This window comes from Anopheles coustani, chromosome 2, assembly GCF_943734705.1.
Source record: "Anopheles coustani chromosome 2, idAnoCousDA_361_x.2, whole genome shotgun sequence".
In the NCBI taxonomy this organism is placed as follows: domain Eukaryota; kingdom Metazoa; phylum Arthropoda; class Insecta; order Diptera; family Culicidae; genus Anopheles; species Anopheles coustani.
The window spans coordinates 62,373,437-62,394,279 of record NC_071289.1 but is presented as its reverse complement, the minus strand read 5'-3'; the positions used below and the strand labels follow the sequence as shown (position 1 = coordinate 62,394,279).

Here is a 20,843-nt window from a genome sequence, read left to right as displayed (position 1 = left end):
TGCGTTGGTGGTGCGTTGCACATCCGGGTTTAACAAATGTGTAACCCCGTACCGTAGCACCAGCTGCTTCTCAAGCAAAAGCAAAAGGTACCGCTCGGCACGAATTTTATTTCACTTGTCCTTGCCTGAATATTCTCCGTAAAAGCAATCCTTGGAACTGTTTTGTTTAGAGGTCACAACGAAACAGTCCCGTTGAGTCTCCGTCGCCGGACACGACCCAAATTGTACCCTCGCCCTCTACCACTTGTCGCTGCGTGTAAGGGGGAGCACAAAAAGATACTGTGCAATCCCGGGTGGACTAAACTAGGACAATTTTAGAAGACAGCTGGTCCCAACTGGTGCGATGATTCTACCAAATCTCCACCTTCGCGACTGCAGACGACGGCGGAGGAACAATCCGAGTACTCACTTGGTTTGCACGACACCATTTGCAGCCTTCTTCGACGTTCGGTAATAGACTTCTGAGGAACCGCGATCGGACGGTTCTGCAAGCTGGACAAAAGTTTCACTTTTTGACAACTCACTTACACTTTTGCCTTCTCCCCGCTCCGTGTGCAGATTTCAACACACGTTGTTTCTTTCTCATTCGCCCACTCGGTGGCAGGTTGGTACACTTTACGCACGGTTTGTGAAAGTGGGAGTAATGGCGACTGCTTCACGTTATCTGGTCATCACAGAAGACACAAAATCTAAAGGTTAGACGTCCGTTGCTTAATTTTTCACTTTATCGTGCCACTGCTCCGATGCTATTGCACGTTTCGTGCATCCCTTTCTTTAGTAGGGAGCCCAAAACCTTCCTCCCCCTTTCGAGGCTCTGAACAGAACCAGGTGATGTCATTTAGTCTTATCTGACGTTACCGATTTGGCACAACATTTGCGATTTGCTTACAAAAATAAAAGATTATCAAACCATTTTAAGATATTTCCCAGATGCGTATAAAGTTATAAAGCTACAAATAAATACGAAATCTTATATGCCGATGCACTTTAATAGTGAAACAGTCTGTTCCCCGAGTTGAATAGTCAAAACATTCTACTTCTTGCTCTATTTTTCGTTCGCAAATTGTACGTACAGGGATGTTAAACCTTTTTTGCAATGCATAGAAATTTTAGTACCTTTGGAGTTAGCAGTATTAATAAAAAAATTACGATAAAATTTGGGTTTTCTGCAGATGGTGGTTTGACATGCCAATTCATAAAAATACAGCATTCGGCACTCTATTTTAAACACATTGCACAAAAAGCAACAACAGCTGTCATAAACGCATGATGTTTGTTTTCATTGACCTTCACTGGAAAACAAAAGAACGCCGGTCGAAAACAACATCGCATCATGGAGCAACCCTCTTCGACAAAACGAAACTACGTTCCGTCGGCAAGTTTCGACGAAACGGTAGGCGACCCGGTCGTGGAAGATATGGAAGAGGAGCGCAAAAACTTCCTCAAAATTATCGCTGCCTTCAAATACTACAGGTTCGGATAGTGCATCAGATCAATTGTTGCAAGAACAGCTCCATTCAATACTTTCTTTGTACCATTTTTGCAGACATAGCTCGGTGGCTGAGCTGAAACGTAAGGAATGCTTCCTGCAAACCCTGCCCGTTAGCCATCAAGATATGCTGCATAGTTATCAGGAGCATTTGCGTAACCTAAAACGGTGCATCGACATGAACGCGCAGGTGATCAAGCAAATCATACAGGATGCGAACTGCCTGTTTCAAAATGCGGACCATAACATTGAACCGGATCAGCAACCTTCTGAGGGTCTGAAGATACGTTATCAGGATTTTCAAAAGGTGTGTATGCAGTGTCTTTAACGATCAAACGACGATCGTGTCGCTTGTAGACGGTCCAACCATTCTACACTTTCTCGGTTTCATTTCTAGGTACAAATAACGTTGAAACAAATTTTCCGGGATTGGAGTGAGCATGGTAAACTGGAACGTGACCAATGTTATAAACCTATAATAGAGGAAATAACTACATTCTTCAATGCTGCAAAATAGTGAGTATCTTACGATGGATTTGATTTTTGTCAACATTCACTTAAAAAGGATATTCGTTACCATTTTCTTTGGGATAGTGACATTTCTAAGGTAAAAATTCTCGTCCCTGGCGCTGGTTTGGGGCGACTGATTTATGAGCTCGCCTGTCAAGGATTCTACTGCGAAGGAAACGAATTTTCCCTGTTCATGTTGATTGCATCGAACTTTGTTCTCAATCGGTAAAGCTTCAATTTTGCATCCTTATTACTTGGTGTTTAATATTCAAAGTATTGTTATTGCTTGCAGATGTGTTATTGAAAATCAATGTACAATCTACCCCTGGGTTCATCAGTTTGTGAACAATCTTAGTAAGAAACATCAGCTTCTGCCTGTTTCCTTCCCGGATGTCAGCCCAACTAAATTTCCTCCGAAAGGCACCATGAACATGGTTGCGGGAGATTTTTTGCAGGTATTTCTATATCGATCTGAGATCGTTCGTTGTGTGCTACCGCTGCTCAATGTTCCAATATTTCCACAGGTTTACCGAGACGAAAATTACTGGGATTGTATCGCCACTTGTTTCTTCATCGATTGTGCCAATAACATCATTGAGTTCATTGAGGTGATAAAAAACATACTAAAACCCGGTGGTATTTGGGTGAACCTTGGTCCACTGCTGTACCATTTTTCGGATGTGCCCCACGAAGGTAGCATCGAACCTACCTATGAGGATCTGATCGAGATCATTCGCTCTCTTGGCTTTATTATTCTTGTGAGTATGCGGTTTCTTTTACAGGCGTGTATGAGAAGCTAATGTTGGTTTCTTTTCAGAAAAATGAAACAGATATTGTGACTACATATTCCCAAAATCCCAACTCCATGCACCAAAGCCATTACAACAGCATATATCTGGTCTGCCAGAAGCCTCTCAACTGACCAACTAGCAATACGTGTGCTACCCTCACTACAGATCTCTTGATTCTACTGTCCGGCACTATCATAACGTTTCATGAAATAAATAGACAAATGTATAGAGTAATATGTAGAATTTTTAGGTTCATTTTACTACCGAAATGAAGTGGGATGCTTTATCAAAACATATTTGCAATTCAAAACTGCGTTGAAATACATTTCTGTTCAACAATACAACTGCTTAAAAAAACACATGTTCAACAAAAGAGTTGTCTCTTGCCGCGCCAGGTGCAATTCAGGAAATTTTGTCAATTGAGGATAATATTCATATTCGAGCAGTATTATCCGATTCTAGCACTTCTCCATTCGACCTATTTTTTATCGTGCCATCTGTCAAACGTGCCTGAACTGAATTTTCTGCGTTGCGACTGCACCTTGCGTTGATTCATTTTATTGATCCAAAAAACGCCAGCTGAAGAGCTCGTGTGTTTGGTGTGCTCCCATTAAAGACCAGTGTGTAGTTGAGTTTTCCTTCTAACGAAAGTCTTCAACCGGTGCCCAGGAACTTCCAAGATGTCGTCGACTAGCTTCAACGTTGGAGTGAGCGGTGAAACGAAGCCATCGAGCCGCGTCCTGAAGCCACCGGGCGGTGGCCATTCGGACATTTTCGGTTCGTCCGACGTGCGACATAACCCACCGCGACCAAAGAACAACCAGCAAAACTCGTCCAACATGAACGCCGTGATGGGCACGGTCGACCCGAACGAGTCGCTCGACTCCGGAAAGCGTGAGGTTGGTAGCGTCGCCCCATCGTCTGGTGACGCGTCGTCGCCATCGGCGCCCCAAAATGGTGGGGGCTCGCCCAACGGCGGTGCCGAGAACAAAGCAGCTGGATCGGATTCCCAGCGGGCGCGTGTTCCACCGGGCGGACACTCGCAGGGCTTTTGGTGATTTCCTTCCTCTATAAAGACGCAGCAGCATCGCAGGCTTGCATTGCACTCCATACATCGGAACCAAACTGTCGGATGTGGCCGCTCACTCGCCAGATATCCCTCTATGTGTTGTTTACATCCAGCCTAGCCTACCTCCCGCTGGCGAGCCAGTGCGGCCATCGCCCTGGCCGTCAGTCTCCGTGGGAAGTTCCATTTTGTTTGTAACTTGTGTGTACCTCCTTTTCAAGACTTGATAGCTTTTTAAACTCACACCCACTCTCTTCGCTATTCGTTAAGGGATAGCTAGCTATACTGCCAAAAAGACGACACAAATCTAACAAAACAAAACTTAAAAACTACTTTCTATTGTATTTGCGTATGGTATTATTACTTCCAAAGTGAAGCGTGCTCTAGTGCTAGTATAATGGCGCTGGATCTTACACAAATAACGGAACAAATAAATTATACACCAGCTTACTTAAATGTTATCATTCTTCTTTTCATCGTTACATAAAAAGTTATCCGAAAAAGGGCTTGTTTTCTTTGGCGTTGACCCTATAGCCAGAATTACTTCCGTTGCCATTGGTTACCGTTACTACAGATGATTTGTTGATGACAAACAAATTGCGATCCGCATGCAGTATCCAGGCGATCGCCACCAAGCAATTTGTAATTAACGATTTTCCTGCTTCTTCCTTTAGTGGCTACTTTTCGTTTTCCCCTTCAACCGATCGTGGCCGATGTGCTGTTGCAGAAACAGCTGTCAAATGTGTGAAATGTAATATTTTGGTTTTGTTGTGGTTGCCCAGTGTTTTGTTGGATGCTGAACAATTGCAAGCCTTGGAGTGATCTTTTACGGCGCACCATAGACTTGCAAAGCGTACCAGGATGTCTAGTTTTCGAGACATGTACGAGTAAGTATCTTTTTGGCTGTTTCATTGAATTGCAAGTAACAGCATCGCTCTACGCCTTTTTCAGTTTACTAACCGGGAAGAACATCGACCATCAGACGTTCGAGAGTATATCCACGATTGTGCAGAAACGGTTTATGAATGTGGGAAATTGGTTTCAGGGTAATAACGATCAGCACTCAAGCGTTTAGCTTTAAGTGACCATGGCTGTGCGTTTCATCTAATTTTAGTTGGATCGGCGCTTGCTTTGCTGTTGCTGGAAGATGATCTATCAATGCCTGTTCATAGATTAGCTGCAATTTATGTACTGCACGATATCCGCCGAAGAGAGCAAGCGGAATCGCCATTCTTCCTTTTCCTAGCACGTTTTCTTGAGCCAACCAATGGGCTGCTCGCAACCAGCAGCCCTGGTCACTCACTCGAACTCAAGTTTATCCATCTTCTATTGTCTAATGGTGATCCGGAGGTAAAGTTCAACAGACAACCACAGTGACCCAAACCTTATGCATGTTTTCTTCCTTCCTACAGATCGAGAAAAAATCTCCCCGACTGTTGTGCCAAACGTTCGGCACCATGCTACCAACTACGCCGGCCGAAATCGTGTACATTCAGGCAAAGGTTACCGAAAGGCTGAAAGAGCTTCCGCTGACGGTACGTTCAAACATCATGAACGTCATCCCTGCCATTCAGATGATGCCTGGCCGGGAACAAACCCACAAAAACTACACCGGTGCAGCCGTGGAAGAGCTCATCTCTGCCATGACATTGCACACGAGCAACCCGCTCACGAATGCCCTCGGGCCGACGTTTATGTCGGTCGCACCACCCCTACTAACGTGCGAGGAAGAGTTGATATGGCTGGACCTGGGTAGCCCGTCGTATCACAAACCAGTCTACAACAGCTGCAGCGATGCGGAACCAACCCCGGACAAGTGCTTGCGCACGCTACTACTTCAATCCTTCCGGCAGGCTCTCAGCATTGCGGATCAGCAGACGTTACTCACTGAGCTAGAGAAGGACACGCAACAGACCCATCTGTCGTGCGTAACACCGGAAAAGGTGATAAAGATAATAGATGACGGGAATGTGCACATCTTTATACGGGATGTTGCCATTCCTTCTCTTTTGTCCAGGCTGGTTTCGTATGTTTCTACCTTTATATATATTAATCTTTTTCGCAGCTTCCCAACCTGATCGAATACAATCCAATTATTGCGATCGAAATTCTCATGAAAATGCTAAAAACGCGCCACATCAACGCCTACCTTGACGAGATCGTCAACATGGAACTGTCGCTGCACTCGATGGAAGTGGTCAATCGGCTAACAACGTCAGTCGACCTGCCGGCGCACTTCGTGCACCTTTACATCGTCAATAGCATTGCGACGTGCTCGACCATCAAGGATAAGTACATGCAGAACCGGCTGGTGCGACTGGTTTGCGTATTTCTGCAGAGTCTCATCCGGAATAAGATCATCGACGTTAAGCAACTGTACATCGAGATCGAAGCGTTTTGCATCGAGTTCAGTCGCATCCGGGAGGCGGCTGCATTGTATCGATTGTTAAAGCAGCTTGAGCTTGATCAAGGAGCGACCGGTAGTGGGGTTGGGGGCAGCGGAAGCGCTAGTCAGTCACTAAAAGAAAGTGGGCAATGACAGGTACCGGCAAATGAGTGAGTAGGGAAAATAAATTACAAACTTTCGGGGGATTTTTTTATGTAAGCAAGCGCGCTTCGTACAGGAACTGAAACTGTAACAGATATATAAGAACTTATTTAAAAATAAACCAATCTTAACGCAAACATCCGGTAATTTGGCACGAATAAAATGTGGAATTTTGATATGCAAATTATATACAAACCGATGATGTCATGCCATGTTCGTGTCGACGTGCCAAACTTAAAAACTTACCATCACCATCTGAATAGAAAGAAATTGTAGAAGCGTTATTTTTCACACATTTATTTACACACATATTGGTGGTTTTGGTGGTTCCTGATTCATCTTGCTGTTAATCTTCTTTTTTTTTTCTTTTGGTTTACTGCTATGCGTATTTCTTGATTTTTGTACGAAACTGTTCTGTTCATTCCAACGCCTAAACCATCTTACATGCCTTTCTATTCATTCCTATCGGTCACGTTCCTGTCGCTCGTAGTATAGCAATCGTCTAGTAGTAAAAGAGGTACATAGTGGTTAGGTGCTTGCATATGCTTTGACCATCGTCTCGGCTTCCATGTGGCTCATCATTTCGACAGAATCGAGGATTGAAAAGAAAAACTTTTCTCAACATTCGGGCAGTGTTGAATGCCCAATAAAAAAAAACTTATCCGACAACAGTGATACCAAATACCATCATCATCAAAACATTAATCCACCGAAATCGTTTGTTGGACATCGAAGCAAAATGGTTAAAGCTCGATGGCATACAAACGCTGATTGTTGCTTATATTGGTGATTCAAATTTTTACCAAAGATTTTACCAGTGTAACCATTTACTAACTGATCAAAACTTATGCAAGCACTTAATTTAAATGAGCTGTAACGATTAATAGCCAATCTCAAGGTACACAAGATCACCGCTGCCTGCAGCAATTGCAATGTTCAATCGTGTTATACATCAATAAAAACAATAATAATACACAGAAGTACGAGCCGGATTTGGTGAATCAGTACGACCATTTTTCTCTTACTTTGAGCAGATTCATTGTGTAGTTTTTTCCCAGCTTACCATGCGATGTTACATAAAATCTCAACTGTTCCAACATTCACACCGTACATTTTAAGCACAGCTGGGCAAAATCAATTAAATTGCATCTTACCCCTCGCAACACGAACGATGGGTTGAATAATGCGGTAATATCCCAATGACTGTGCTTTTAAAATCGACTGCCCCTTCAACTTTCCTGTGGTTATGTCTGCTTTAAAAATGTTGTTTTCCCTGCTTAATTTCTATTGAATATTTTAGTAAGTATTTTAGTATGCTGAGTTATCCCTTGCCGATTGAACATAAAATTGTATGTTATGTGTGTATATGTGTTAGTTTTGTTATACTTTTCCTGATATTTTTTAGTAGAAATGCCTACTCCATCCTAGTATTTTTTCCAATCTCTACCAGCGATATAAATTGTTTCAATTGTTTATTTATATTGGCTCTATGTTTCATTTTTTTATGCTTCACAATGACCCTATTACCGAAATGCAAAATGATTCGTCTCCAATGCAACTCTTTGTGTGTGTCTCAAATTTGTATTTTCTGGTACCGATTCTGCTAAGGATGGTATGATGATGGTGCTCAAGATTGTAGAGATGCTAGTGACCCTCGGTTTGGTTGTGGTCGCCTCGTGATGTAGTTTGTGTTTATACGAAAAAACAAACCACCTATAATATCCTTCAATTAAAAAAACCAGCCTTATTCCGATTTTACTAATGGTTTAGTTATTTGTTATCATAGGTATAAGTATATGTATGTGTATAGTCATATAATATATATAGGTTCCATTTATGCAATAATTTAGTTCCTTTGTGCTTTGTAAAATCTGTACCATTACTATATCAACTATTATTTCCAATATCTTTCTTGCACTAATACTCTTTCCCGGCTTGCTATTATTAGTAGTGCGTCTGTCTGCTTGCAATTTACTTTTCCTGCGCGAGCTCTCAAGTTATGTAGTCCCTTGTTCTTGTTTTTTACTATATAATAATAATAATAATAATAATAATAATAATAATAATAATTATAATAATAATCACTAAGTTTCATATTTTGTGTTTCCTTTGACTAATTCCCATGACAATCCCTTTCGTATTCGTACCCTGCCGCCCATCGAAACACTTACAACAAACATACAATGAATTCATAATTCGATTAGATTTGCACACCATATCACACGCACACCCACATACGCACAGATCAATGAGTCCTTTGATATTCGATTTTCTTATCTGCTGCCCTTCCACCCAACGTTGGGTATTTTGCGATTCATAAGCTTTGTTTTGTATTCTAAACAAGCCTGCTCAGATCAATGTTATGCCTATTTTTCACTTGGTACAGCTATGTTCGCTACTAGTTGTGTTATCTTTTAATTTTTGTTGTATTTCCTCGTTTGATTGTTACGCGTTGTGTGTACAATTTGTAGAAAGTATAGAATATCCCTTGATTTGCCTTCGTTTACGTGTTAAGCGCTCGCTAGCGCGTATTTGTGTGTATTTCTGTGTGTGTGTGTGTGTGTGTGTGTGTGTGTGTATGTGTGTGTGTATTCAAAGTCAGTGTTCTTTGGTATTATTCAACCTCACAAGGATAATAAATTTCATGAAAGCTAGAATATCGTACATCTCACCACTTTTAAAAGCATCTACACACCACTCAACTACCAGGACTACGTAACCAGGGTCTCCTGATCTAAATGTGCCCTTCTTGTGTAAGCTGCTGCAGGTACAGACAGAGGGCCCGATGGATCAACTCGTACTGCTCCGAGTTCTGCACCATGCCTCCACGCTGAAGGCGTAGATTACAAACGATACCTAAGATGTCCACTTGACCGGATTCTCCTCGCTGCGCTCCAGTCAGTTGTGAGCCGCGGCCATTAATGCGAGCTTCTATAGCGCCGCCAGGAACCGGTGGCAAAGGAAACCGCTGCTCCAACTCATCATCGTCCGGAAGAGGAACATGGCCTGGTTCCGTGCCAGTGATAGCGACACCGCTTACTTCATTCAGTGCGCCATCGGTTATTGGTTCCGCACCATCGTCAATGTCTGCTGGAAGGGAGGAACAGATCTGTGTAGGGTGCAGTTGCGGATGCCGTTTCATTTGCCTTCGTTTTGTGTGAGCCGAAACGGATAATCGAAGCTGACGCAATCCGTTTAAGATTGCTATCAAACAGCCCGTGCGGCCAATTCCCGCTGAACAGTGGATGATTGGCAGCACAACGCACCCTTGTGTCGCGGCTCGGGAAGCGGAACCTATCGGGGAGGCACAGTTTCTTGTGGCGTAACCCTCTTTTGATGATGGTTCATCGCGGTCGGTACCCGCTAACGATAACGAAGCACCATCCTTTCCCAGTACATCGAGGCTCAGATCGAGCAGAACGTTGATGTCGTTTGGAGAGCGATGGTCGGGCCAATCCGGGAACCAGTAGTGATGTGCTCGAAAGCTGGTCAGTTCGAATTCGTCACCGTCGTCCCCGTGATCAACGGATTCCGTCCTTGATCCAACACTGCTGCCAGCAACACCGACTGTGTCCTTCCGCACCCCATAGACTACGCCTAATGTCCGTACCGTGTAGCCATTTCGCTGCTCTACGCAGTGATTATGCACGAGAAAGAAACCACTGGCACAGCGCAGTTTTGTGGGTCTGTTCCGTTCCGTCTGGTCCGTTCGCTCCCCGGCAGATGCCTCTAGCTCTGCCTTGTGCTCCAGAACGTTACTCACGTCCACGTCTGCGGTGATGCCGAACGCCAACCAATCGTCCTCTTCCTGGGGGAAATAAACGGCACACTTTTGACGCCCATTTTCCACAAAATTAGTCAGCATGACAATTTTCTGTGCCTGCTCGGCGGTGGTACCGGTGGGTGAGCCAGGTGACGCTGGCGAAGCTGTTGCAGCGCGAATAATGTTTTGGTGAACCATCAGCCAAAACTCGTAGATTGTGTTTGGCAATGGACCCTGGGTTGCAATGTAGCAGTTACTGGCATAATCCGGACCCTTAAATGATAGTAAATTATAGATTTATAGTGGTGATGTAATTTTGAAGTGTCGCTCTCGAAATATGTAGTCGATTCGAGTCTGTTTATCGACTCCTTCGGGTCTATTACAGGTAAAAGTTCTTAAATTTCTTGAAAAGCGGCAGGCGATCAACTACTACAAATTTGGTCTATTTGTTTAATCTTAGCTCGAAAATGTTAATGAAATCAGATGCGTATCGTAAGTTTATATGATTGTGGAAATTAAAATGTATCAGTAACAGTAATAAAAAGTCCACTTAAACGCCCTGTTTACTGCTCTCGTAGATTCCATCATGCATGCATAAGCGATCCAATGATACCTACCTTGATGTAATTGGCGTTGATGTACGGCTCACCGCTAGGGACAACCGCTCGTTCCGCTTCCAGTATCACCCGTGAATGTTCGTTCGGTAAGATTGTTTTGTAGCGATTCTTCGCCTGCGATCCGAACACTAGCGGCTTTTCCTGGTAGTTGGTGGGGAGGTCCCAGAACTCCTGATGGATTTTGAGCACCATCTTCTTGTGCTCCTCATCGTACGTCTCGTCATCGCACACCGGTGGATGGTGTAGGCTGTCACTGTGCAGTAGCATCATCTTTGATCCACCGTCAATGCCCCTACCATGGGGTTCAGTAGGTTCCTGCAGCTGCTGCTGTTCATTCGATGGATGACGCTGGTCAGCTCCAGATACGCTTGAGAGCATCCGACGGTAGGTTTTGCTGAAAAAGTTGTGCAGCTTCCGAAGGTACGCAATCGTAAGTACGTTGGATGCATTCTGGAGAAACTGTATGTTCGCCAGGTAGATCTTAAAGTCTTCACTGGTCGTCTGAGGGCTAAGCGGTTTCGTAGAGATGTTGCGTATGTTCGAGTTGCTAATACTTAGGTTGCCCGTCTTAACGATCAGCCCCGACTGGGCGCAACAGGTTCCGCCGTCCATTGGATCGCCACCGGCGCAGCAGCAGCAACAGCAACAGCAGCAGCAAGTACACAGTGAGCTTGTGCCAAGTGCCGATAAGTTATTGGCCGAAGATGTAGATGTGACGGTGGCCGGATCCCGCTGGAACAGGCCGCGGTGGGTTGAGAGTTTACTTTGATGATCCTTGACGTTCTCCGAAGATCCTGCATAAAAGAGCATATTTTCAAAATATAATGATGGGTTGGCTAGTAACAAACGTAAACTGTGTATCTTTTATCCCTCAGCTTTCGTGAATCGCAAAGATATGATAGTTGAAACAGAACTGAGCGCTGGTTGAAAACATAAGACAATAAAAGAGCCACCCGAAATACTGCAGTTGATTCGATTCCATCAATGGAATTTACTTAATTAATAAACTTCTTCTTTGGCGTAACGACCGTCTTCCTCCCGGCAAGAGCCCTTTATAGACTTTTTTTCGTTCCAGTGGAGGCACGATGGGATGAGAGGCGAATATTTCGGCGGGAAAAGTCGAAGTGTTTGTATAGCCTTTTTTATATTACAGTAGCGTTTTCTGGATTTCCAATAGAAATTTTGAATTTATGCCGTGAGTTTTAATCAGTTTTGGTTAAAAACAATAAAATCATCGAGAAATTCATCAAAAGATTGAAATGTCCACTTGATTGTTCTAATATATCCCACTGCGGAGCGCCTCGACGCTCGTGGGCCGATTTTCTAACCGGCGAAACCGCTCGATTGTCATGGAACCCCGCATAAAATTCTATTAATACGAAATTTGAAACAAATCTTACCGAAGTGATGACGATCATCAAACGACGACTGACAACTGCGCTGATAGTTGCTGACCGACATCATTTTCGCCTCCGTCTGATGATGGCTGTCTACTGCGCCAGAACCGTGCTGATGCCGCTCACAACCGAGCACGGCATGTTCTCGCACGGAGTTAATATTGTGCAAACTGTCCGAGCTGCGGAACTTGCGCTGCCTCGCTCCCACCGTATAATGATGTCCTCCAGTGCGCCCACCGCACGAGGCACCAGCACGCCCTGCGGCATCCTCCATCCCACCGCCATGTTGCTGACCACCACCACCACAAGCGTTGCTGCCGGTGTCCATCGAAGTTCCGTGCATCGTAGCCACCGTGAGCCGACCATAATTGGCCGACCGTCCAGCGCGAGCTTGCACTCCGGATCCATCGCCACCGCTGGCTCTTTCGCTACCGCAACCACCACCCTCGTGAAGCATTCCGGCATCCATGCTGCTTCCGAAGCGGCGTAATTCGCCTTCACCACCACCTCGTCCATGTCCATGTTGGTTGCCACCACCGTGCGCACAACCACCACGAGAATGGTGGCAACGGTCACCGTGCTGATGATGATGGTGCTGGTGATGGTGATGGTTATGATGATGATGATGATGCTCGCCCTCGCCATTGCCCGCACCGGTGCAGTCCATCTCGTCCTCCTCTAGCATCATGCCGCCGGGACCGGTCCCTTCGTTCTGGGTATGCGTTGTCAGCAGACTGTTAAGACTGCAGATTGATCCGCGGAGATTGCAGTTCGAAACCGATAGGGTCCGCTGGTTGACGTTGATTAGCGTGAGGCTGGCGTTCGAGTTGCGCCGCTCGAGCAGACTCTTGCGCGATCCGGCTGGTCGGACGAGCGACGACGAGTGATGAGGCCCACCACCACCACCAACGGTACTGATTCCCGTTCCACTGATACTGCCTCCCATGGCGCTCGAATTGATCGTGCCGAGCGTGGACATGTGCGTCATGTTGAGCGAATTGTGGCTGCTGAAGCGATTCAATCCAAACGCGGAACCGCCAACTCCACCGGCACCGCCTCCGCCTACTCCACCACCACCACCACCGGCACCAGTCCCCCCTAACCCCGAGCGGAGATTCAATGTTAAGCTCGTGTTCGAGCCACGTCTTTGTAGGAGATTCTTTTTGCTGCTTGCATTGTTATTGTTGTTGGCGTTACTACTAGCATTAGTATGGGGTGTACCAGCCTGGCTGGAGGAGGAAAGTGGTCCTCCCTGTTGCTGCTGGGGTGAAGCTTGGTGGCACTGCACGCGTACCGTGCTTCCGGCGTCCGGGTACTGCTGATAGAGCTGCGAGTGCGATTGCACTTGATGAAGATTTTTATACGAGCCTCGGTACAGACTGCAGCTGGATGATGTCAGATCGACGCTACCACCACGCGTGTACACGTCCAGGTTCAGTGTCAGACTATGGTTTGAGCCCCGCCGCTGCAGAATGCTAGACCGACCGCTGGTTGGAACTTTGCCGGTCACCGGATCCTTTGTCGACTTACCACCCGGTTCTTCGTTCGTCTGTTGGCCTCCTTTCATTGCGTCGATCGTGGTTGATGAAGAAGACGGTGGTAAAGCGACAGTTGTTGTTGTGGCACCTCCCGCTGCTGTTCCTTTGTGACCACTCACCGGTGACTTATCCTTTCGATTTGGCTCACCTCCACCGCCACCACCACCACCAACCGGCATCGAGAGGTGCATCGGTGCCGTTCCGGGATGATGTGAGGGTTTAAGTTTTGATTGTCCACTTGCCTGCTGCTGGTGATGAGTATGATGGTAGTGATGGTTAACCGCCGTCCGATACTGGTATCTCTTCGGCGTGGTTGGCACTGATGCGGAAGAAACGCGCCTCGGTGGTTGCTGCAGTTGTTGTTGGTGGTGCTGTTGCTGTCCATGGTACTGTCCATGCTGCAGTTGCTGTTGTTGCCGGCCGGACTGTTGTTCCCTCGGGTGTTGAGAGTTGGGGTAGGAAAGCGTGGACATGCTGTGTCCACTGGTAGATTGTGCAATGCTCAAGATGTGACTTATGCCACCACTGCAGCTTACCGAGCCGCCCGGTGCGCCGGACGCAACACTTCCGCTGCCACCGTACGGAACGGTTGCCGTCGTCAGTCGCAGCTTGTCCGAATCGAGCGAGCTCGCCTTCTGCTTCGACTGCGACAGAGTGGGTGTTTTCGGTGCCGGAGGCAGTGAAACGGCCACCGCGCCCGCTACCACCATGCTGTTGTTGTTATTGTCCTCGTGCTCCTCGTCGTAGTCTACCCCGTCGTACTCATCCTCCTCGTCCGTGTCACCGTAGTCATAGTACTCGAAGTAAAATTGCTCATTACTTTCGTCCATTTGGCCACCACCACCTCCCACGCCCAGCACCGCCATCATCCCGTGGTGCTGATGCTGGAGCGGCGGGTAAGTTGTTGTGTTAGTGCTACTCATTGTCGGATTCGAAATTGACCCCGACACGGTCACCATCGTTCGTGGAGCAGACTTCGCCATCGAGCCGGTCGATTGGGACGCACCGGGTGGTGCGAGGGGTGCAGTGGCCAACGCCGACCCGGCCGGTGGTATGTTCAGTCGAAGGTTTAAAATATTCCGTACTCTTCTCGCATGTTTGCTGCTGCTGCCACCTGCCACGCCGTCGTCGTTATCATTTCTGTTTTGACGATGGTTCCCATCTGGGTCGTCTTCGTCGTCGTCCTCATCGTCATCTTCATCGTCATTGTCGTCTTCATCGAAGCGACCGGTGGTGCGCTGCTGAGCCATTCCCACCAACTCCTGGACCGGTATGGTTGAGGTGAGATTCTCTTCCACCAGTCGCGCGCCTTCAGAATCGAGCGAAATGGACTTCAAGCGTACACGTCGGTTTGCCATCGGGGCACAGATTCGGTGCGCCGGACGTGGTTCCCGTTCGGGTGGCACTGGTTCAGCTGGTTTCGCTTCAGCGTTCGACGGTTGTAGCTCGCACTTTACCACCGGAGGTTCCACTGCCGGTATTTTTTCTGTAGACACCGCCACCCCTTCCTCTTCCGTACATCCATCAACGGCAGGCGGTGTAGAGGACGATTCGGTCGCCCCGTGATGTTTTGCAGCGGAACGCATGGACCGTGGCGTTGGAGTGAAATCATCCACATCTGGAAAGCGAAAATAGGTGGCCGTTTGCACTGTGAACGAGTGTATCGAGCGGGGGGAAAAGCCAAAGCGTGCTGCGGCCATCGTTTCAGCGGCCGACAGCACAGGTCCAGGAGCACCACCCCCGGTGGAAGCACCTTTCGTCGGGGTCGCATTGTTATCGGTGGTAGTAGCGGAAGTCGACAGCGATGACGCGGAGGAGGGTGTAAGAAGCTGGATGAAGGTGGTCGGCGAACCCGCCGGACCGGGTGTACCCGGCGGACCGAATAACGATATTTCCGCCACCGGTTGACGTTTCAACACATTCCGCTGGCTTGTAGGAAGCACCGGATGCTGCTGGTGCTGCGACTGTTCTACGGTGGGCTCGCTGCTGTTGTGCTGCTGAAGGCAATTTTCCTTGTCGTCATTAGCTGAGCTACCCTCTACATTGGATACGGTTGGGCCTTGGCTACTGTTGTTGGCAGGCTCGATCGTCGTCGCACTCATGGTTGCCGTTGGCAACGTAATAGCGATCGGCAACGGAGATTGTCGTTTCCCAGCCGCCGACGTCGCCGCCTCCGATGTTGCCGCCGACTGAGCTGATGGAAATGTTAGATGGCGTTTGTCTGATAAACTCAGTGGTTGCTCGATGCGCCGTCGACCGCGAGGCGCCGTTTCACGATCGCTTTTCTTATCCCGCACGGTAACCGCAACGCACGTCGCAGGCACGGGTCGGACTAGAACGTGCCCAGTTTCCACTAGTATGAGCGATGGTGCCGGTAGTTTTGTCTGAAGTTTTGCACTACCACCGACACTGCACTTTGCTGCACTACACTCCTTCTTTTGATCTGCATAGTCCGAAAGCAGGAAACCGTCCGGTTGTTCCTGCTGTTCCTGCTGCCTGGTTGAACGAGCAAAAAACTGCAACTTTGACCGCAAACCCAACACTAACACGGAAAACAGTAGTAGCCCAAGCACAACGAACGTCACTAGTACCGCGAGCAGTAGCACATCGGATAACTCAGTTAGTCCGTACCAGGGCACACGCGTCACACTGTCGCCACCACCGTTTGCCAGATACTGTTGCTGTACCGGAAGCGTTTGAGCAGCTTCCTGCACCTCCTGCGGCCCTACCTCGATAGAAGACGCCGGTGACAGGGCGTTACGATGATGAAGATGATGATGCTGGAGATGAAGAGAATGATACTCTCGCCCATTTGATGGCGTTTCGACACCTTGTCTCACCAGACCCGCATGGTGGTTGCTATCATAGCTATCATACGCGGTGGTCGGTGATGCGAGGACATCCGCAGCACATACAGCGCTTACAACGAGCAGCAATCGCAGCAATCGACGACGAGCACGGGGATACGGTGCAGCATACAGCATTTTCTTTACCGACGAGACACAAATTGCGCTTCATGAGCAATCGGTCGAAATGACGACGACGGTTCCGTTGCTGACGAACCGATTTCTTTTCCTTTTGGCATCCAGCTGACTGGTGGCATGTTGATGACTACGAAAAACGGTTAAAACGATCGTTAGATAAATCCTTAAACAAAAGAAGTTTGGTGCTCAATCTTAACTGCTAAAACAAGAGATCTTTTTTAAACGTACCATTATTCATTTCTACTATTAAACGACGCAATCCGTCGGACGTTTGTTGGTGATTGGTTTACATACAGATCGACCAGATATGTGTGATGGCGGAAGTTTTCGACATTATCGTGCACCAGATTCGTTCATTCAGAGTTATTTCTTTTCCCCAGCTTTGTTAAGTCTTGCACGATTAACTGCATGTCATACCAATCAACTGTCGATGGCCACATCTCTTAGTGCTCACACAGTCTTCGTTGTAAAGCGATTTCCGCTATATTGACCTCCAGCGACCTAGCGCCCACCTACAAAGACCGCCTCCCCTTAGAAGAAAACGTATCACTAGATGTTATTAGCCATCGAGAGCTAGGCAGCACCGACCTTGATTGGATTAGTTGGACAAGAGAAACGTTATGAACTTTCTTGTTTCTTTTTTTTTCTATCTTGCCCTAATATCCACAGAAACTAAACATCACAATTTCGAGGACCACAAATGTCACATCAAGATCTCTCCGATCCAATAAGATATTTGTTGTTAAACTGCAAGCGTAGCATTTTTGCGTCACCGTTTTTAGTTAGCGCTAAACAAAACCCAACGGCGGCCTGCTCGTTTCTAATTAGTCATTTTTTTCACGACAAACGCAAGGTTTCCGAGATGCTGTATGAATACGGGTCACCACACGAAACAACCTGCCTTTCACTAGTCTTGCCCTTCGAGCTCGCTTTGGCTCGAAACAGACGGTACTGGTGGTCACATCTTGTATTCGCAATCCACGCCAAAGCACGCAGCTCACGGCAAGGATTCTTTTAAAAGTTACACACAACAACACGGCCGTAGTGAAATCTGCGAAACGCGTTCCTCTTCAAAGTTTTTTAACCAATCGATGCGTAAGACAAATTTCATATCACCTAGCGCGCTATTGGCGTCTTTCTGACTAATATTGCCTACGGTGGTAGATGTTGACTCGAAAGCTGACAAAAACCGTACAAAAATGTTCTTTTCGTTTTCGTTTACCTGCACAATTGTGGAATCCACAGTACCATGTACGTCTTTGCCACGATATTTTTTTACTGTCAGCGGAGTTGTCTTTTGCAGTAGTAGATCGAAATATTTACCTTTTGACGAAGGTAACTTGAGCAAAGCTTCAAACAAAAAGGGACCAGATTAAATAATGGGTGAAATAACTACTTTGCAAATAACTTTTCAGTTCCTAACTCGATTTGTACAATCAACCACTTAAATAAAAGGTCTTTTTAAAACAAATAAGTTTTGAGGAGTGAGACTATTCCATACTTTTGAGTTTTTGACAAAATAATTTAAGCGGTTATTGGTGGAGAAATCTTGGTTAGAATGTCAAGCAGAAATAGCTACTCTGTTAATAAAATTCTAGTCTCTGGACGAGTTTACTACGCTGACTCTTCAAATAAAAGGTCTTTCTGCGACACACCACTTTGTTTAAGATAACATTTTCGCACCTTTTGCAGTTTTAGAGAAATTAGGATTCCTTCGGAAAACTTCTCAAGAGGTAATTACCGGTTCAATAACCTTTTACCGGTTGGTCAGCAGTTAATGACAATTTTGTTCGTGTCGAAAATGCAGTCTTCTATTCGAATCGCATGTTGTTGGCTGTTTTAAAACGATTGAAAGCAGTTGATGACTAAGTGACAAGAAAAGCAGGATGCTTACGTTTGTAGTGATAAATAGAAACGAAGTGGATTAAATTATCATATTAACAACTATACAAGCAAGGTATCTCGTTAACATGCATGAAATTTATTACTTGAAATACATTTTTTCAGCGTGAGAAGTAAGCCTATAACAAGTCTTCTTGTTTTACTGTGGCTAGTGTAGTCGCTTTCGTAAGTACCCTTTTTATTCAGCAAAACTGCTTTACAATCCCTTGTTGAAGTACACAAGCTCTGGTATGCGATCGGTCTTTTTGCGAATATCCTCGTAGAAGTCCGGTTCCACCAGCTTTATCATGCTCGTGCTTAGTTCAGCTTTTTGCGGGAACAGAGCACAAGCTGTAGGAACCATAACGGTCAGGCTGTAAGAAAATTCGAAATCATATTTTCAGATAATGACGATATAAGCCTACTGTATCACAATAACTTACAAACAACCAACAACCAAGACCTGGAATGGTGCGTGTAAAATCGCCAACCGTCTAAACGATTGATACTTGTCCAAACGTTCCATTATTATCGGTAAAATCAACATTCCCGGTGCACACATAGCAATTCGTGAAAATACAACCTAGAAAGAAAACACACGAAAACGCTACATTCCGCAACTCAACGGGAATAAAAATATCCTTTTCTGGTCATACTTGCGCAATTCCTTTGCCGGCGGCCAACCTGCTTGATCCAACCACATTTCCTTCCTCGTCTTCAATGCTGATACCGTGAATGAGTTCGTTTTGTCGCATCAGAGGTATGTTGATGCAATTGGCGGCCGCAACTGCCACGAAGGGTACGTAACGTTGAAACAGGGGAGAGGCTCGTTTGGCCAGGTACGCCTTGTATCCAACCGCGGCTACCAGCGCGGAGGTTGTCGCTGACACGTAAGCCACCCCTAGCTGAGTGGTGGAAAGGGACGAGTTGGCATTACGGTTCGTGTAGTTCACTAGTGCATTGAACGATTGGTTGACCCACTGCCAGAATACGACACCCGTTGTAGTTCTACGGGAAAGATAAAAAATCAGTAAAATGGCAATTTGTATAAACGGTGTAGCAATTCCTAATCTTACTGGTACCACTGTAGCATAGCGCCCGTTATGGCCATTCCGCCTGGCATCTGGAAACTCATGCGTCCAAACACATTTTGCTTCTCTCCACTGTCCGGATGGAATGCACTTTCGTATAACTTTTTCGCATAATGAATCTGATCAATGGTCGCATTTTGAGGTATAGTTCCAGCTCTGCGAAAAAAAAAACAAAAAAAAATCAAAATAGCACCTAAACCAACCAGCTTAGTGTATTGTCTTACTTGACGCTCAAGTAAAGATCCTTTGCACGATCCAGTTCTTCATCGGTGGCAAAGCATGTGCGCGGGTCCGTTATCCAGAAGTAGTGCTTCAAACGACCGGAGAAAGTACTCAAATCCCACAGCGGTTGAACAATATCGATGTTCGTCATGGCTGGAATGGTTAATGTTAAATATGAAATAATATAAAGTACCCTTTTCTGGACAAACAGCCATAGTGATTAACTCCGTGCAATTTTCTTTTCTAATAACAGACACTGCACTGAAAATCAGCGATCCATATCCTGGATTACATAATTACACATTTTACTGGACAGAGAAAGGCCAGGTGTGTACCCATTTATGGCATAGGGCAGGGCGTATTTTTCCATTTTTCGAAATTAAATAACCTAATGTTCCATACTTTACGAAATTAAGCTGCTTAAGGTTTTGTGATGGTTATTTCTGCGAAAAATGAATACGCTGTCCGATTACTGTGTAGTTAAAATGTAGCACTAACTGCGCCAACTGGCATGTACCAACTAGGAATTTTTCAACCTGATGATTTGTGTTTTCTTCATGGTTAGAAAACACCACGATAAAAATAAGCTTGCACAAATAAAAATCCACGGGGTGAATGAGAATCAACTTTGCCGGGGGTAAAACAGCACAATAATCCTATTGATTGAGACACATTTGTTTTTCCAAAATTGTGCAAACAAGAAAAAAACTCCACGTACTTGTAGGGAAATCTGTGGATAAAAAATTGCACGTAGGAGATCGATGTGGAGAAACGTTCTATTCTTCCTGCTGGAGAAATTTTAGATATCCGGGGCTGTTTTGAATAGTCAGAATCTTTTTCACTTTAAACTTCTTTAAAAAATTACCGACTTTGCGAGCCACGAGTGTATTCTGTCCAACTCAAAATACACACTGAAATAGATCTGTCAAGTACCGGTGTATGCGAT

General features: G+C 45.9%; 6 protein-coding genes across 13 annotated transcripts in view; 3 read left to right on the top strand and 3 right to left on the bottom strand.

Moving 5' to 3' along the window:
• The window catches only part of LOC131262347 (AT-rich interactive domain-containing protein 1B), a 40,686-nt gene extending 39,904 nt beyond the window's left edge, over positions 1-782 (bottom strand). For 2 of the 6 annotated variants that reach the window (XM_058264329.1, XM_058264331.1), the window contains exon 1: positions 410-782. The gene's annotated coding sequence lies outside the window, so the exon portion shown is untranslated. Of the gene's footprint in view, positions 1-364 lie in introns of all 6 variants that reach the window. The other 4 variants (XM_058264330.1, XM_058264335.1, XM_058264333.1 and 1 more) reach the window with 3 other exon arrangements.
• A 532-nt stretch (positions 783-1,314) lies between these two features.
• Positions 1,315-3,015, top strand: LOC131263837 (carnosine N-methyltransferase). The gene is made up of 7 exons (XM_058266101.1): positions 1,315-1,473; positions 1,547-1,796; positions 1,887-2,005; positions 2,084-2,224; positions 2,292-2,454; positions 2,524-2,757; positions 2,817-3,015. Exons 1-7 carry the CDS (start codon positions 1,334-1,336, stop codon positions 2,919-2,921), a joined length of 1,152 nt encoding a protein of 383 aa, XP_058122084.1. The 5' UTR covers positions 1,315-1,333; the 3' UTR covers positions 2,922-3,015.
• Positions 3,016-3,274: 259 nt separating this feature from the next.
• LOC131263013 (uncharacterized) lies at positions 3,275-4,306 on the top strand. The gene has a single exon (XM_058265138.1). The coding sequence runs from the start codon at positions 3,471-3,473 to the stop codon at positions 3,846-3,848; it is 378 nt and encodes a 125-aa protein (XP_058121121.1). The 5' UTR covers positions 3,275-3,470; the 3' UTR covers positions 3,849-4,306.
• A 375-nt stretch (positions 4,307-4,681) lies between these two features.
• LOC131263161 (CCR4-NOT transcription complex subunit 11) lies at positions 4,682-6,541 on the top strand. Its single transcript, XM_058265319.1, has 5 exons — positions 4,682-4,743; positions 4,808-4,902; positions 4,971-5,206; positions 5,269-5,799; positions 5,922-6,541. The coding sequence occupies exons 1-5, from the start codon at positions 4,718-4,720 to the stop codon at positions 6,393-6,395; spliced, it is 1,362 nt and encodes a 453-aa protein (XP_058121302.1). The 5' UTR covers positions 4,682-4,717; the 3' UTR covers positions 6,396-6,541.
• A 1,928-nt stretch (positions 6,542-8,469) lies between these two features.
• On the bottom strand, positions 8,470-17,972 carry LOC131262961 (filaggrin). The gene is made up of 5 exons (XM_058265067.1): positions 17,926-17,972; positions 16,932-17,291; positions 12,185-16,830; positions 10,785-11,578; positions 8,470-10,440 (listed from the first exon to the last, which is right to left on the bottom strand). The coding sequence occupies exons 3-5, from the start codon at positions 16,701-16,703 to the stop codon at positions 9,139-9,141; spliced, it is 6,615 nt and encodes a 2,204-aa protein (XP_058121050.1). The 5' UTR covers positions 16,704-16,830; positions 16,932-17,291; positions 17,926-17,972; the 3' UTR covers positions 8,470-9,138.
• A 705-nt stretch (positions 17,973-18,677) lies between these two features.
• LOC131263743 (sideroflexin-2) lies at positions 18,678-20,781 on the bottom strand. 3 transcript variants are annotated; one of them, XM_058265999.1, is made up of 7 exons: positions 20,763-20,781; positions 20,616-20,685; positions 19,900-20,050; positions 19,661-19,831; positions 19,241-19,592; positions 19,028-19,167; positions 18,678-18,958 (listed from the first exon to the last, which is right to left on the bottom strand). In XM_058265999.1, the coding sequence occupies exons 3-7, from the start codon at positions 20,046-20,048 to the stop codon at positions 18,802-18,804; spliced, it is 969 nt and encodes a 322-aa protein (XP_058121982.1). In that variant the 5' UTR covers positions 20,049-20,050; positions 20,616-20,685; positions 20,763-20,781; the 3' UTR covers positions 18,678-18,801. The 3 variants fall into 3 exon arrangements, with proteins under 3 accessions (XP_058121982.1, XP_058121980.1, XP_058121983.1); XM_058265997.1 differs by having other exon boundaries at positions 20,616-20,776; XM_058266000.1 differs by lacking the exons at positions 20,616-20,685; positions 20,763-20,781 and adding an exon at positions 20,415-20,437.
• Between the last annotated feature and the right edge of the window lie 62 nt (positions 20,782-20,843).

What these genes read in the sequence shown, in the direction of transcription:
- LOC131262961 (XM_058265067.1), bottom strand. Translation starts at nt 16,703, where the DNA reads ATGCTGTATGCTGCACCGTATCCCCGTGCTCGTCGTCGATTGCTGCGA. An exon ending in TGATGATCGTCATCACTTCG is followed by an intron (nt 11,579 to 12,184) that starts GTAAGATTTGTT and finishes TCTTTTATGCAG; the next exon opens with GATCTTCGGAGAACGTCAAG. An exon ending in TCAACGCCAATTACATCAAG is followed by an intron (nt 10,441 to 10,784) that starts GTAGGTATCATT and finishes CTATCATTTAAG; the next exon opens with GGTCCGGATTATGCCAGTAA.
- LOC131263161 (XM_058265319.1), top strand. Translation starts at nt 4,718, where the DNA reads ATGTCTAGTTTTCGAGACATGTACGA. An exon ending in AGTTTTCGAGACATGTACGA is followed by an intron (nt 4,744 to 4,807) that starts GTAAGTATCTTT and finishes CGCCTTTTTCAG; the next exon opens with TTTACTAACCGGGAAGAACA. An exon ending in CGTGCGTAACACCGGAAAAG is followed by an intron (nt 5,800 to 5,921) that starts GTGATAAAGATA and finishes TCTTTTTCGCAG; the next exon opens with CTTCCCAACCTGATCGAATA.
- LOC131263837 (XM_058266101.1), top strand. Translation starts at nt 1,334, where the DNA reads ATGGAGCAACCCTCTTCGACAAAACGAAACTACGTTCCGTCGGCAAGT. An exon ending in TTGCGGGAGATTTTTTGCAG is followed by an intron (nt 2,455 to 2,523) that starts GTATTTCTATAT and finishes ATATTTCCACAG; the next exon opens with GTTTACCGAGACGAAAATTA. An exon ending in CTCTTGGCTTTATTATTCTT is followed by an intron (nt 2,758 to 2,816) that starts GTGAGTATGCGG and finishes GTTTCTTTTCAG; the next exon opens with AAAAATGAAACAGATATTGT.
- LOC131263013 (XM_058265138.1), top strand. Translation starts at nt 3,471, where the DNA reads ATGTCGTCGACTAGCTTCAACGTTGGAGTGAGCGGTGAAACGAAGCCA.
- LOC131263743 (XM_058265999.1), bottom strand. Translation starts at nt 20,048, where the DNA reads ATGACGAACATCGATATTGTTCAACCGCTGTGGGATTTGAGTACTTTC. An exon ending in CCGGCAAAGGAATTGCGCAA is followed by an intron (nt 19,168 to 19,240) that starts GTATGACCAGAA and finishes TTTTCTTTCTAG; the next exon opens with GTTGTATTTTCACGAATTGC. An exon ending in GTCTTGGTTGTTGGTTGTTT is followed by an intron (nt 18,959 to 19,027) that starts GTAAGTTATTGT and finishes ATTTTCTTACAG; the next exon opens with CCTGACCGTTATGGTTCCTA.